The 14,764-nt window shown below is 36.7% G+C and overlaps 1 protein-coding gene and 1 long non-coding RNA gene across 2 annotated transcripts; one reads left to right on the top strand and one right to left on the bottom strand.

Annotated features, from left to right (window-relative positions):
• Positions 1-4,376: 4,376 nt before the first annotated feature.
• Positions 4,377-6,690, bottom strand: LOC127515888 (uncharacterized). Its single transcript, XM_051900040.1, has 6 exons — positions 6,615-6,690; positions 6,088-6,438; positions 5,569-5,925; positions 5,073-5,189; positions 4,941-4,987; positions 4,377-4,697 (listed from the first exon to the last, which is right to left on the bottom strand). The coding sequence occupies exons 1-6, from the start codon at positions 6,643-6,645 to the stop codon at positions 4,572-4,574; spliced, it is 1,029 nt and encodes a 342-aa protein (XP_051756000.1). The 5' UTR covers positions 6,646-6,690; the 3' UTR covers positions 4,377-4,571.
• Positions 6,691-8,275: 1,585 nt separating this feature from the next.
• LOC127516761 (uncharacterized) lies at positions 8,276-11,033 on the top strand. The gene is made up of 2 exons (XR_007931078.1): positions 8,276-8,417; positions 8,804-11,033. It is a non-coding gene; the product is annotated as an uncharacterized LOC127516761 (long non-coding RNA).
• Positions 11,034-14,764: the final 3,731 nt, after the last annotated feature.

Raw genomic sequence — 14,764 nt, 5'->3', positions numbered from 1 at the left:
GCACCGTTCGGTCTAAGCGGCGCGGCTTCAAGTCGAACACACCTTTTGCTCTCGTGGTACTTTGATGTCGTGCACCGTTCGGTCTGAGCGGTGCGGCTTCAAGTCGAACACACCTTTTGCTCTCGCGGTACTTTGATGTTGTATACTGATCGGTCTGAGCAGCGGCTTCAAGTCGAACACACCTTTTGCTCTCGCCGTACTTTGATGTTGTATACTGATCGGTCTGAGCAGCGGCTTCAAGTCGAACACACCTTTTTATCTCGCGGTACTTTGATGTCGTACACCGTTTGGTCTGAGCAGCGCGGCTTCAAGTCAAACATACCTTTTGCTCTCATCGCGGTACTTGGATGTCGTGCACCGTTCGGTCTAAGCGGCGCGGCTTCAAGTCGAACACACCTTTTGCTCTCATCGCGGTACTTTGATGTCGTGCACCGTTCGGTCTAAGCGGCGCAGCTTCAAGTCAAACATACCTTTTGCTCTCGTGGTACTTTGATGTTGTGCACCGTTCGTTCTGAGCGGCGCAGCTTCAAGTCGAACACACCTTTTGCTCTCGCGGTACTTTGATGTCATGCACCGTTCGGTCTGAGCGGCGCGGCTTCAAGTCGAACACACCTTTTGCTCTCATCGCGGTACTTTGATGTCGTGCACCGTTCGGTCTAAGCGGCGCAGCTTCAAGTCGAACACACCTTTTGCTCTCGTGGTACTTTGATGTTGTGCACCGTTCGTTCTGAGCGGCGCAGCTTCAAGTCGAACACACCTTTTGTTCTCGCGGTACTTTGATGTTGTACACCGATCAGTCTGAGCAGCGGCTTCAAGTCAAACACACCTTTTGCTCTTGCGGTATTTTGATGTCGTGCACCGTTCGGTCTGAGCGGCGCGGCTTCAAGTCGAACACACCTTTTGCTCTCGCCGTACTTTGATGTTGTATACTGATCGGTCTGAGCAGCGGCTTCAAGTCGAACACACCTTTTTATCTCGCGGTACTTTGATGTCGTACACCGTTTGGTCTGAGCAGCGCGGCTTCAAGTCGAACACACCTTTTTATCTCGCGGTACTTTGATGTCGTACACCGTTTGGTCTGAGCAGCGCGGCTTCAAGTCGAACACACCTTTTTATCTCGCGGTACTTTGATGTCGTACACCGTTTGGTCTGAGCAGCGCGGCTTCAAGTCAAACATACCTTTTGCTCTCATCGCGGTACTTTGATGTCGTGCACCGTTCGGTCTGAGCGGTGCGGCTTCAAGTCGAACACACCTTTTTATCTCGCGGTACTTTGATGTCGTACACCGTTCGGTCTAAGCGGCGCGGCTTCAAGTCGAACACACCTTTTGCTCTCGTGGTACTTTGATGTCGTGCACCGTTCGGTCTGAGCGGTGCGGCTTCAAGTCGAACACACCTTTTGCTCTCGTGGTACTTTGATGTTGTGCACCGTTCGTTCTGAGCGGCGCAGCTTCAAGTCGAACACACCTTTTGTTCTCGCGGTACTTTGATGTTGTACACCGATCAGTCTGAGCAGCGGCTTCAAGTCAAACACACCTTTTGCTCTTGCGGTATTTTGATGTCGTGCACCGTTCGGTCTGAGCGGCGCGGCTTCAAGTCGAACACACCTTTTGCTCTCGCCGTACTTTGATGTTGTATACTGATCGGTCTGAGCAGCGGCTTCAAGTCGAACACACCTTTTTATCTCGCGGTATTTTGATGTCGTACACCGTTTGGTCTGAGCAGCGCGGCTTCAAGTCGAACACACCTTTTTATCTCGCGGTACTTTGATGTCGTACACCGTTTGGTCTGAGCAGCGCGGCTTCAAGTCAAACACACCTTTTTATCTCGCGGTACTTTGATGTCGTACACCGTTTGGTCTGAGCAGCGCGGCTTCAAGTCAAACATACCTTTTGCTCTCATCGCGGTACTTTGATGTCGTGCACCGTTCGGTCTGAGCGGTGCGGCTTCAAGTCGAACACACCTTTTTATCTCGCGGTACTTTGATGTCGTACACCGTTCGGTCTAAGCGGCGCGGCTTCAAGTCGAACACACCTTTTGCTCTCGTGGTACTTTGATGTCGTGCACCGTTCGGTCTGAGCGGTGCGGCTTCAAGTCGAACACACCTTTTGCTCTCGCGGTACTTTGATGTTGTACACCGATCGGTCTGAGCAGCGGCTTCAAGTCGAACACACCTTTTACTCTCGCGGTACTTTGATGTCGTGCACCGTTCGGTCTGAGCGGTGCGGCTTCAAGTCGAACACACCTTTTGCTCTCGCGGTACTTTGATGTCGTGCACCGTTCGGTCTGAGCGGCGCGGCTTCAAGTCGAACACACCTTTTGCTCTCGCGGTACTTTGATGTTGTACACCGTTCGGTGTGAGCGGCGCAGCTTCAAGTCAAACACACCTTTTGACCTCATGGGATTTTGATGTCGTACATCGATCGGTTTCAGCAGCCCCGCTTGAAGTCAAACGCACCTTTTGCTCTCGTGGTACTTTGATGTCGTACACCGTTCGGCCTGAGCGGCGCGGCTTCAAGTCAAACACACCTTTTGTTCTCACGGGACTTTGATGTCGTACATCGATCGGTCTCAGCAGTGCTGCTTCAAGTCAAACACACCTTTTGTTCTCGCGGGACTTTGATGTCGTACACCGATCAGTCTGAGTAGCACACCTTACAATCAGGGGGCCCAGACTGTTCAACGAGAAAACGGAGCACCGTTAAACCCATTCGCTATGAGAAATCAGAGCGCCGCTATCACCAACCAAAGAATGTGAACGGAAATGGTAATATTTCCTCCAGAGCAGAGAGCGCCTTTCTGAACTGTTCCGCCCGCTCAGGGTCGCTCGCTCATCCTAGAATGTTCTTTTTGAAATGCTGGTTCGAGAATATGTGAAATCAGCAATAGGTCTAAGTTTATGGAGTTCAAATTGCTTTAATTAAGTTGCGAACCTTATACATAGCCTAAATGCACAGTAAACATCAAAGTTAAGAATAAAGTAGAAGAAATTGTGTGGAGAAACTGAGTTAGCAAAGATTAATTTTGTGGTATACTAACAGCTAAGTTTAAAAAGAAGTTTGAAATACCTTTGCAGCGCTTTACTGTTGACGAACATCCTGACGCCTTCCACACTGATGTGAATGCCGTTTAGGCGAATATGTAAATATGTGCTGCGCGGTTTCCTCTTAATAGCAAAATAAACATACAACAAAAATAACAGTGGTGAGAAAACAGCAGTTAAGAAATCATCTGATCATAGTGATGTGGATATGTTTGCACAAGCTCTGCAATTTGCACTTTCCAGTCAAGTCATGTCACATTTATTTATAGTGTACTACTTTATGAAATATTGCTTTAAACCACAAATATCATAACTGTTATTTATAGGCCTACTGTAATTGAGACATGTATTCAAGGGGGGCATTTACAGGTCCATGCCCAGGGCAACATCGTGTTTGCCTGCTTACAATTCAGAAAAAAAGTCAATATGTGAACTTTAAATCCTAGATTGGTGGAACATCTTTTGCTATGCAAATTCGTATGTTAGAGTTCGTCAGTAAGGAATGCAGCAGAAGAACTCTTTTCTGCGCGTTTCTGGTTTCCCGTGTTCACATTCATATGGAAGTTGACGTGTGTGTGGACTATTGTTTACACACATTTAGCAGTGTACTTTGACAAAGTGATAAGTTTCGCAAACAACATATATATCATATATTGCCAATATTTCATACCAGTATAGTGAATTATTTACCAGTGGCCTGTTCCACTTTGCAGGGCTCTTTAAAACATTTTCCCTGACCCTGTGCGCTGTCTTTCACAGCTCTGGATAATCTCTAGTAGAGTTAGCCAATCAGCACTGGTGCAACATCATGACTGAAAAAACTAGAGGACATTGGAGCTTTCTCCAGGTATTTTATTTTATTTTATTTATTAAGCCCTGTAAGCTTGTATGTTACATTCTATTATTCTGAGCATACATATAAATTGGTTTACTCATACAAATAGAGTTATATTTACAAAACCACAGCTGTCTCAGTTGTCTTTCACACTAGGTTAGGAGAAGCAAGACTATTTTAAGACTTATTTTAAAAATACATTTTTGAACAACAGGCCTTACCTTAAGGAGTTAACAACCATGGTTAATATTACATCAACATTGTTGTTATTGTTAATTTATTTTTAGTTTTTTTTTTTAGATAATATTTTTGTGGTACAGAAAAAACACATTATGAATATGTGTTGTTGTTATTGTAATGGTAGGCCTATCTGAGGTGTTAGCTTTCACTACCCAGGCTAAACAGTGCTTCTGTAACAAAATAATATCATACAAATAATAAAATGCAATAACAAGCAAAAGTGATTTTACTTGTAAAAGGTGTAAGGAAACAAACAACGTAAGGATGCATGAGTTTTTTTATTTCAAAATGGGGTTAATCAAGGGAGGAAGCAGACTCAATGATTGTATGTTCAGACAACAGCTATTTTATAAATTAACTACTGGATCTCATTTTAAATCATCATACTTTATGCATTTGCACATTTGGATTACTCAAGTACAGAGAACAGGAAAGGTCTTGCAGAAGTCCTTTGTTAGGACCTGATCTTTGAGTAGACATCATTATGCTGGGAAATGTTGTGTTGTGTAGCACCTCTAGAGGGCCGTGATCTACTGCTGAAACTCACAGACGTGTAAGTCAACGCATCTGCATTTCCAACCTGAAAGCAAGATTTTTGCAAACCATTTGTTAGTATCTGTTCATACGCTGATACATATTTTTTTAAGTAAAGTGAGCTTTAAATGATTTAAATACCAAAATGAACACTGAAAATGTTAGTAACTGGACATGAAACAAATCTATCAAATCTAAAAATGTACAGTTTTTCAAATTGTTCAAGAAACTTCTAAAATATAGCATCAAAATGAGATTATTGTAAATAAATAAAATGGTGAAGATTTACCTGAGTACCTTCAGATGTCTCATAATCACAAGATCTGTTGAAATGGGCTAAAAAGTATGAATGTTAGCTTTATAGTTTTGCAAATAAAACAATCTGATTCAAAAATAGTTTGAAAACATTTAAATGTGATACCTGAAGATCTGCCTTTGTCCTTACATCGCATGGCCACAAGTAAGACCATTATTACCATAGAAATTATGTTTGATGAGACTAGTATAAGAAACAATGGAGTTGCTGTCGACTCACTGTCTGCAAGAAAACGTATATTATCCATACATTATCCATATATTATATTATTAGTTTCACCAGACTTGATATTAAACATCAATATGTTTCACTTCAAAATCTTATTGGATGTAATTTTTGCTAAACAGCTTGGACCAGTGAATGGCACTGTATTACTTCTTTTACTCACAAATCACTACTGAATTAATATAAAGTGATATTTTATTATAGTTTGAGTTATATTTTGCTGTTGAGTACAAACATTTATAATTTTACAAAATTCACAAAAAATATTTACTGGCATGATTAATCATTATAATATATCATTATTAAGAAACACATTGGAAATATTATAATTAATAATAAACAAATCAAGTCACTTAATAGGGTTTTAACACTTTACCAGGTATGAATTCCAGATAAGTTCCTTTCCCAAACATTATCTTGTCACATGCGAATGCAGCACAGTAGTAAGTACCAGCATCGGAGCGGCTGAGGTTCCTCTTTGTGAGGGTGTAAATGCAGGTCTGTGAAGCAGAATCACTCTTACAGCTCTCTTCATGCTGTTTCTTCATATCTCCATCAGCGTAAATGATGGCAGGACGAGATTCATCTGCAGCCTCTCTGAACCAGTATGCATGGTGTCCTCCTGCACATTTCTCATCTACCGTTTGAATGCTACACATGAGGGTAATTTTGTCTCCAATGTGAAATGTATCTGAAATCGGCTCCTGAAGAACTGTTGTTGTGGTGTGTTTTTCTTTAAAGCAAAACCAAAAGTATTTTATTGCACTGTGCTTTTATAACTTATAGCCTCTTCATTATGACCAAACTTTATTATTTTATTTCTTTTTTTGAATGATTATCACTTTTAGATATTAAGTAAATCTGTTTCAGGTATTATAATGAGGGCAAAACATACCGTGAAGCATCAAAAATGTTCCAGGTCCAAAATACAGTTCTCCCAAAGATATCACACCACAAAAGTATGTTGCTATATCTTCCTTTTTAGTCAAAGAAATCTGTAAATGATAAACTCCTCTTTCTATTGTTACGTTAAAACGACCATCGGTATATCCATCAACAAAGTCAACCTTCGTCAGGTAAATGTAACTTTTTAAAATGGCTTGAAGTTTTTTTCCCATCTCCTGCTTGTACCAGACCATATTGTTAAAATCTGTACTGGGTAAGTAGCACTCAATAGTGACATTATCACCCAGTTTAGAGGTTTGCAAACGTTTTGGCTGCTTAATGTTTTGTGCTCCAATGCAACCTGAATACAAAAAGCAGTAAAGATGTGTTATACAATCATTTTACGTACAGAAGTTCATTTTAGAATCTTAGTTGCTTTGCATAAATATCAGATAATGAATAAAAATGATAAAAGTTAAAATGAATAAATAAATTGTCATATTCAGTCATTTAAATTAATCCATCAATCATACTTACAAACAAAGGTGAGGAATAGAACTTTGCTCATGTTGCTTTGTTTTGCAAGGAAAGAATAAAAGATGGCAAGGTGCACAATCTGAGTAACTAAATCAAATGGAAACTGATGCAGGACGTGATTGGTTATTCTCAAATATTCTCGTATGACAAAGTCAGATTTCATTGGCTCTCCCAGATTTTGGGTGTAAGGTTCCACACTCACAAGTAAAGGAAATGGTTCTTATAAACACCAATAATGAAACAAAGAAACAGGTTTTTTATTGACATTTTAAAAAAAATATTACTTCAAATAATGAAAAAAGTTTTGATTATTTAATTTTAATTCCACAGCTATGACAGACATTTTCCGTGTGACCTTCCTGTTACTATTTTGCAAATGTAAATAAAAAAATAATTTAAAATAAATAATTTAAGTGACTTTGGGGAAAAACAATATAATTTAAATGTGTTCCTTATTCTATATTTAAAACCACAGCAGCTCTGTGTGAGGGGGTGTTACTTGACCTGTGCAGACAGTTACTAGGCTGTGTAGGCTGAGCAGAGCTTAATCAGGGTTGTTTTTAAATCTAAATCTCTTTTTATTTATTTTTTTTTAATTACATGTACACAATACGAGAGCTGGAGTGTTGTATTGTTCCAAATGTCCTTGTCCATGGTGCTGAATCATGTCAACTATGTTTATGGCTTCAGCAAAATAATGCTTTAATAGTTACCATTTATTGATGAGCATGATGTTATTGTTCAGTAACAGAATGTAAGACCAAGACTGAAGCCGAAATGTAATGTTGGAGATTATAATCACAAAGATATCCTAAAAGAGACCAACATAGTGGAGCAATATGAACTACATCTCTGGCCCTAAAAAGTCCCTATGAAATCAAATTCTTATTTTTATGGAATATTACAGTGTTTATTATAAAAAATTTATTTGTGCTCTTTATATTTTTATGAAGATATTAAACTATAAAAATAGCCAACTGAACTGAGCCAATTGTTGTTTTTATATATATAATTTACTCATTTAAGAGTATATGCAAACCCAGAATTATTATTATTATTCATTTTTTTTTGTCATATATTTTTTATCATGATGTGGTCTTTTCATCTCACATTCCAGGAAATCCACAACTAACTCATCTTTGATAATGAGAGTGACTCTAGACAGCAAGTATGTGCTCACTTTTTTGTGTTTTAGTTCCAAATGTTATTGCATAATTACTTTATTTCAATATTTTATATTTTAATAATAAAGCATTTGACCCTATACTCAAAATTGAATAAAACAATGAATAAAAGAAAATAATGCATCTAAGTATTTTAGGGTTATTTATGGATTTATGCATGTTATATTATGCTAGGTTATACACAGGTAGTTAATTCATCTTGTTTAAAAGTAATTAATGTATTCACAATGTTTTGGTGCCTCTATGTTTTAATATGTTATGTTTAACATATGTTTTAACTGTAAAACAGACACTTGTTGACATTCAAGGTATGGTTAAGATCACCTCGGAGTCATGAGGACAATTGTCATACTTCTGAAAGTAACAGTTTTTACACTGTCACTTACTGTTGGTATGGAAACTTTAACCACAGAAATGTGAGCTCTGCTGGGGGCTTTCTGACTGCTCTTTTCTATTTTCATTCTTACAGGTTGGCTGCAAACTGACAATAGGTGGGCTCAAAGTACAAAACCACAAGTGCATGCTGCATCAAGCTACAGCCTCTGCAAACAACAAACACCAGCATGGCTTCTCACATTTCTTTTCTACATGAAGGGCTTTTTGTTCCTCTAAACGTAAGGTAGGTTTATTGGTATGAATGAAATTCATAGATCAAATTCTGCCTTTTGCTCTTACTCGATAGCTTTTGTCTCTGTATTTATTCAGGGTAGACGTTTGTCTTGTTGCTTTAACTTTTAACTATTATTGCCTATGTTTATTAAAAGTGCTTTCAGTCCGCCAAAAATACAAAAACAATATTTCACTTATTTTCCCCCCCAGATGAAAAGCTTAATTTTTAAAATTTTACAATGTATCTGCAATGTTCCTGTTAACTTTCTGTTATTGGTTAAAGTTAATGTGCACAATTATTGTTGTTAATACAGCTGTGTATTAACAAACACATTGATTAGTTCTCACATAATTCTAGGCTGTTTTTGAAGCTTAATTCTGCTATTTCCATTACAGTGGCAGTCTGTTGAGAAGAAGGAGGGGCATTTGAAAGAGATGTGTCTCGTGAGAATACTGCTTAGTAGACTGTGTGGTTATGTTGCTATGAAAGGGGGTCAGTCTTGTGGTTGGAAAACATCTAAACATCTAAACACACCAACATTCAAATACAAACATGTGATTGTGTAACTTTAAGCATAACTTTTTGCTCTGAATCTAATTTTTGTGCATAAATTACATGTAATAATAATAAATGTACACTGTAAAAAAAAAAAAAAAAAAAAAACGTGCTGTAAAATAACAGTAAAATACTGGCAGCTGTGGTTTCCAGAAGTGTTGTATGGTTATTCTGGTGTAAATACACAAAATGAATTTGAGGTGCATGGAAGGAAAACTAATATTTTTATGGTGTTATGCTTCGTTCCAGACAGCTCAGAATTTGATTTTTTTCCCCATCTCGTTCTAGGATATAACATCTGGAATGTCACTCAAAGTCGGACATTCGACCTGTGAACTCGGGGTACACTGATTATGGCAGGCGGAATTAACATAAAACTATGGTTTGACTAAATATATTTTAGATAGTTACAATTGTATTTTAATTTGACTAGTCAGAATGATAATTAGAGATATCTGCAGATATCTGCAGATATTGCACTCGTAAGAAATTCAATATCTCTAATTCAGATTCGACTAGTCAAAATTATATTTTAAGATATCTGAATTGTACTGCTCCTAGTTGAATCTGCTGTTGTGTGATGTGAGACTGAATTTACTCAGCTCCTCCCCAACACCAGAGCCCCTCCCCTGCTCTTGTTGATAATGGCTGTGTTCGAAATCGCCCCCTATACCCTACCTTACTCCACTGATATAGTCCACTTGAAGGTGTGAATGAAAACGAGTGAATTTGGAAACAGTTTGCGATAACCCGGGTCGCGTCAATAGACGATGATCATGTATCGACGATAGCCAGAGATATTGTCAAAAACATCAAATATTGGTAATATTAAGAGGATTTGGCATTTCCAATTAATGTAGGCCTGTTACATTCTTCTAGTCTATTATTATCACTATTAGTTTATTACTTTTATTATTAAATTAATATTATAATAAATTTGCCCCGCAATAATTTCATAGCGCATCACCGCATATAGGCCTAACTGACATTCTGTGAGGGTAATAAAAGATTAGGCTATTAGCTCATCTTTGAAAAAGTTTTAAACATTTTTTTAGGTCTATTATACAATGAATTATAGGCCTATAATTAAAATTATTAACAGTCTATAATATCTCCTAACATGACAGTCATCAATGAAAATTAAGAGCTAGGCTAAGCACCGACTTAAAAAACAAAAAACAAAAAAACAAGCTGTTTAACACGAAATACTATTATTCTTATTTGTTTCACTGTATGTACGGGCCACAAGAGAAATAATTGAATAAATTAAGAGAGTTATATACCGTTATCAGCATATTATGTTGAAATTCGTCTCTGAGAGCCCAGGTTAAAAAAATACTATAGTAAATACTATAGTGTTTTTTAACCATACTATAGTAAATTGTTGTATACTGTATATATTAAAGTATTTACAACACTTTGTTAATGAATGCTACAGCATACTGTAGTATTAACTATAGTGAACTGAATAAATACTGTAGAAGACTTTAGTTTTTACTACAGTAAACTGTAGTGTAGGCTATATAGTAGTATAATATAGTTGTAGAAAACAGTACAGTATTGGGTAAAGAAATGTGTTTATATTACTATAGTTGTTATATTATCACAGCAAAAGAATTACCACAACAAATTAATTCAAGTAGCCTACTTTACTATAGTATGGTTCAAAAACACTATAGTGTTTACTATAGTATTTTTTCACCTGGGAGAATACGCTCCGTTAATGCAGCGTTAGGCAGCTCCGTCACTTTTTACTTTCACTTTGAATAGCCTACTGATACAGGTTAAGCTTTTACCGGCATAACTCTTGCGCAAAGTTTGAACGTTGCTTCTTGTGTGATATCCATTGGCTCCCCTTCATGGTTTAAAACGGAAAGATTTACAATATTGTGACAATATTGTGACGTAGGCTATCCCTTCGGGGGGCCTCGGACTTTCGGCTCGCTGGGGGCCCCCGCGGATTTGCGCTACGCCACTGCATGTAGGCCTATGCAGCGCTGTGATTTTAATTGAATGTTGCAAAACGGACCAACTGGAGTGTAATGTTCAATAAACACAGAGAACCACAAACTGCTTGTCTGATTTTATTTATTATACAGTTTGAAAAGACGAGTGAAAAACAATGCAATTATACATAAAAAAAAAAAAAAAAAAAAAAAAAAAAACATGAAATATAGTACAAATAAACGCATAACAGAATAATGCTTCAGAATCAAGGCAGACCCAATCAAAAAAAGGTGAAGGCTGATTTTAAAAAGATTAATAAAAGTTTAACTGGTATCAAAGGGATAGTTCACCCCAAAATGACAATTCTGTCATCATTTACTCAGCCTCAAGTTCCAAACCTGTATGAATTTGTGTCATTAAGGTAATAGCCCACAAGGTGGGAGTATTGTATTGTATTATAGCAAGAGATCCGCGTGATATTAGTGATATTCTACTGTTTTCAGTGATGAGCGCCAGTCCATTAAATAGTTCCTTTAAAATTATAGCAAATGTTGCACCACACATGAAGTGTATACAAATGCTTAATGACTTTATAATCAATTTAATATTTATTGATCATATAGTAGCTCTTTGTGATGTTCAGAGTTGACCTTTTGTTTATTGCCACCATTGTTGAGATTCATATGCTGATTTTTGATATCTGTGTCTAAATTATACTGTAGTTTTTTTTTTTTTTTTTTTGGTGTTTAAAAATCTTTTATAATAACTGATTGTTTTTGGAACTCTTGCTGTAGTTTCACAGTGGTAGTAATAGTAAAACATTTTTGATAAGGCATGAGATCAGTGAATCAAGAGACTACATGATGATTATTCATTCATTCATGTATTTCATTCATGTATTTATTAAGCTCCGATAAACACAACAGCAGTTGAACCATAGTGCTGTACAAATAGATAAAACAATAAAATAAAACAATACTAATAAAATCAGCAAATTTAACATACAAGGTTTAAAAAGCCAAAGAAAAAAAAATAAATAAATAAGATTCCAGTTTAGATTTAAACTCATAAACAGAATTTGATGTTTTCACAGATAAAGGGAGACTATTCCATAGCCTAGGCCCAACTATTGCAAATGCACGATCACCTCTTGCCTTTAACCGTGATCTAGGCTGAGACAAAGAGCAGTTTTTTGTAGATCTCAGACATCTTGTTGGCTTATTTTCTTTTAATAAGTCAGACAAATGAGAGGGAGCCAGATCATTTATGGATTTTAAAAACAAAGACCTATATCTTAAAATCAATTTTATAACGCACTGGTAGCCAGTTTAAAGTCTTTAAGATCTGAGTAATATGCTCTCGCTTACGAATTCCAGTTACAGTTTTGTTCAACTGCTTACACACAAAATCCTTACTTGTCACACAATTTCTGAAACCTGACACTCAAACAGCAGAACCACACACCACATCTGTAAAACCATACACTAATTCTCTGCCTTTGACTCAGTTTTCAATTTCATAAAACACTTTTTGCAAAACACAACACACAATTCTCTACGTTACACACAAAAATCTAATAGGAAGTATCTTGATTTCCTTTTTCAAACACAACAATTGTTTGATGGTTGATGTGTAGTACAAACACAAATGCTTACAGTAAATAAATAGTTTGGTTTCAATCTTGCTTTCGTGTTTACCGTAAATTTTTCAACATCTCTTTGCCAATACTTTCAATCTTGTACAGAAATGTTCACAGGAGCTCATGAAAGAAGAGCTTTAGGTTTTGAATAACTGTGTGTATATGATATATCCAAAAATAGAATATTATGGCAAAGGTGTTTGCAACGTAAGACAAATGTTTGCTTTTGAGATGTGTTTGTGATATTTTGAATGCAGTGCTTCATTTTGCAAGAGATGCGAGACATTTTGCAATTCTTGGATTTGTGTGTAAACTTTTGAAAAAAAGAGGCAAAGTTTTGAAAATGTGCGTAAGTAGTTGAAAAAAAAAAAAAAACTGTAATGCATGCCAGGCCAATTTAGGCAGATACCCCCTAATTATAAAAATACATTCTAATTAACATAAAAATGTCCAGTTTCCTTAAAGGTGCAATAGGTGATTCTCCACAGAAACATTTTTTGTTATGCTGGTTGAAAGTCTCCTCATATTCTGATAGCAATCACTATGTTAAGTGGTCTAAATTTATTTGTATACATATATATCGTCTGTGGAAGGCGTAGGACCATAAAATGTTCATTCAATCATTGCATTCGGTCCGAACGAAATGATATCATGTGTCAACGTGTGTTTGCATGCCACTGTGCAGCCTGTTCACAAAGACATCATAAGTCATCAGCATGTTTCTTGTACACAGTGCAGACAGCGAGAATGGCAGGCAAACAGAAACAACCTAACTTTCCTTCTGAAACAACAACAATTGTCACTAGCAAAATATCTACAAAAAGAAAGACAGTATTAGAAAAGGCTGTGACGAAAAAACGTCTGGATCAGAAAAGAGCTAAAACCAGAAATTAACATTGCTTTTCCACACTGGAGGCAACTGTGGGAGTCAAATGGTCTGAAAGATGATGCCATGGTTGCAGTATTTCTTTTGGACAGGTAGGTACATGGTAAGAAGAAAGTGAACCAGTAAACAACAATGGAAGACATACAGGAGATCTTGTTCTTGCTTCTCGGCATGTAGTGTTTGAAATAAGAAAAAGACAAGCTTTGTTTGCTGCGCCGACATTGTGTTGCAACAGAGTAGTGTTTCAACTGTATATTTAATGAGATAATAAAGTGATTAATTAAGTGATAATTGAAAATTAGTGATGAACACCTGCTGTTAACAATCAGGATCACTGTAGGAATTGAACACAACAAGAACAGAAAAAAGATGAGCAGAAACACAACTACAACAGACTTCCAGCCACAGCCTTAGATGAAATCAACTGAAGATTACAGACAATAAATCTTTCAAATCAAGGGTCAAGAGCCCAACTAAAGCAAACACTGATCTCCATCATGGAAACGTCAAACAAAACAATAAAACAACATCTAAACCTCTTTTTGTTCTCAATAAGAACTTCTGTAGACGAATGACAGAAATAAAGTCAAACTGGGTAATAATAAGTGAAGCTGGTAATGCTGTTTGTGTAGTTGTTTAATCCCCTGCTAAGATCTTGAGAGATTTAATGTCTTCTTTTATCTTCAATGTATTTAATCGTTTGCTGTTCTTGTTGTTTCTCTTTTCTTCATTGATTCTGCTTGTTAACAGCAGGTGTTCACCAGTGTCTGAATTCACACACGTTTTCATTCACTTGGACTATATGACTATATGAGTAAACTAAGGGAATAGTGAATGAGGGTACAGGGTGTGGTTTGAAACAGCCTCTGAGTGTCGTTTGGGCGTTGTTAATTCACTTTCTCGAAAATGTCAAATAATAATGTATTGTTTTCTATGGTATATTACAGTTTTAATGGAAAACTAACCCTACTGTCGAAATTTGGTCGTTTTTTTACAGCATTTTTTTTTAACGTGTGACCTAGTAAGAAATTTAATAACTTCACCCTATTCTACAAATAAATTACCCTACAAGTCTGCTTTTTTAATGACCCTACAAGTCTGCTTAAACCATTGAAATATGAGGAAAATATTTTTTATTTATTTTTGGTTGCCAGTAAATTGCTGTTTTACAGTATGTTGGTGTAAATTAATTTACAGTTGATTACTGTTAAATTACGTTTCACTCAGACCTACAAGTCTGCTTAAACCATCGAAATATGAGGAAAATATTTTTTTATTTATATATTGTTTTTTTTAATATTTTAAAATATGAGGGAAGAACAAAACACC

This window comes from Ctenopharyngodon idella, chromosome 7 (genome assembly GCF_019924925.1).
Source record: "Ctenopharyngodon idella isolate HZGC_01 chromosome 7, HZGC01, whole genome shotgun sequence".
In the NCBI taxonomy this organism is placed as follows: Eukaryota; Metazoa; Chordata; class Actinopteri; order Cypriniformes; family Xenocyprididae; genus Ctenopharyngodon; species Ctenopharyngodon idella.
The sequence above is the reverse complement of the archived record's forward strand: the minus strand, read 5'-3'. Positions and strand labels throughout refer to the sequence as shown.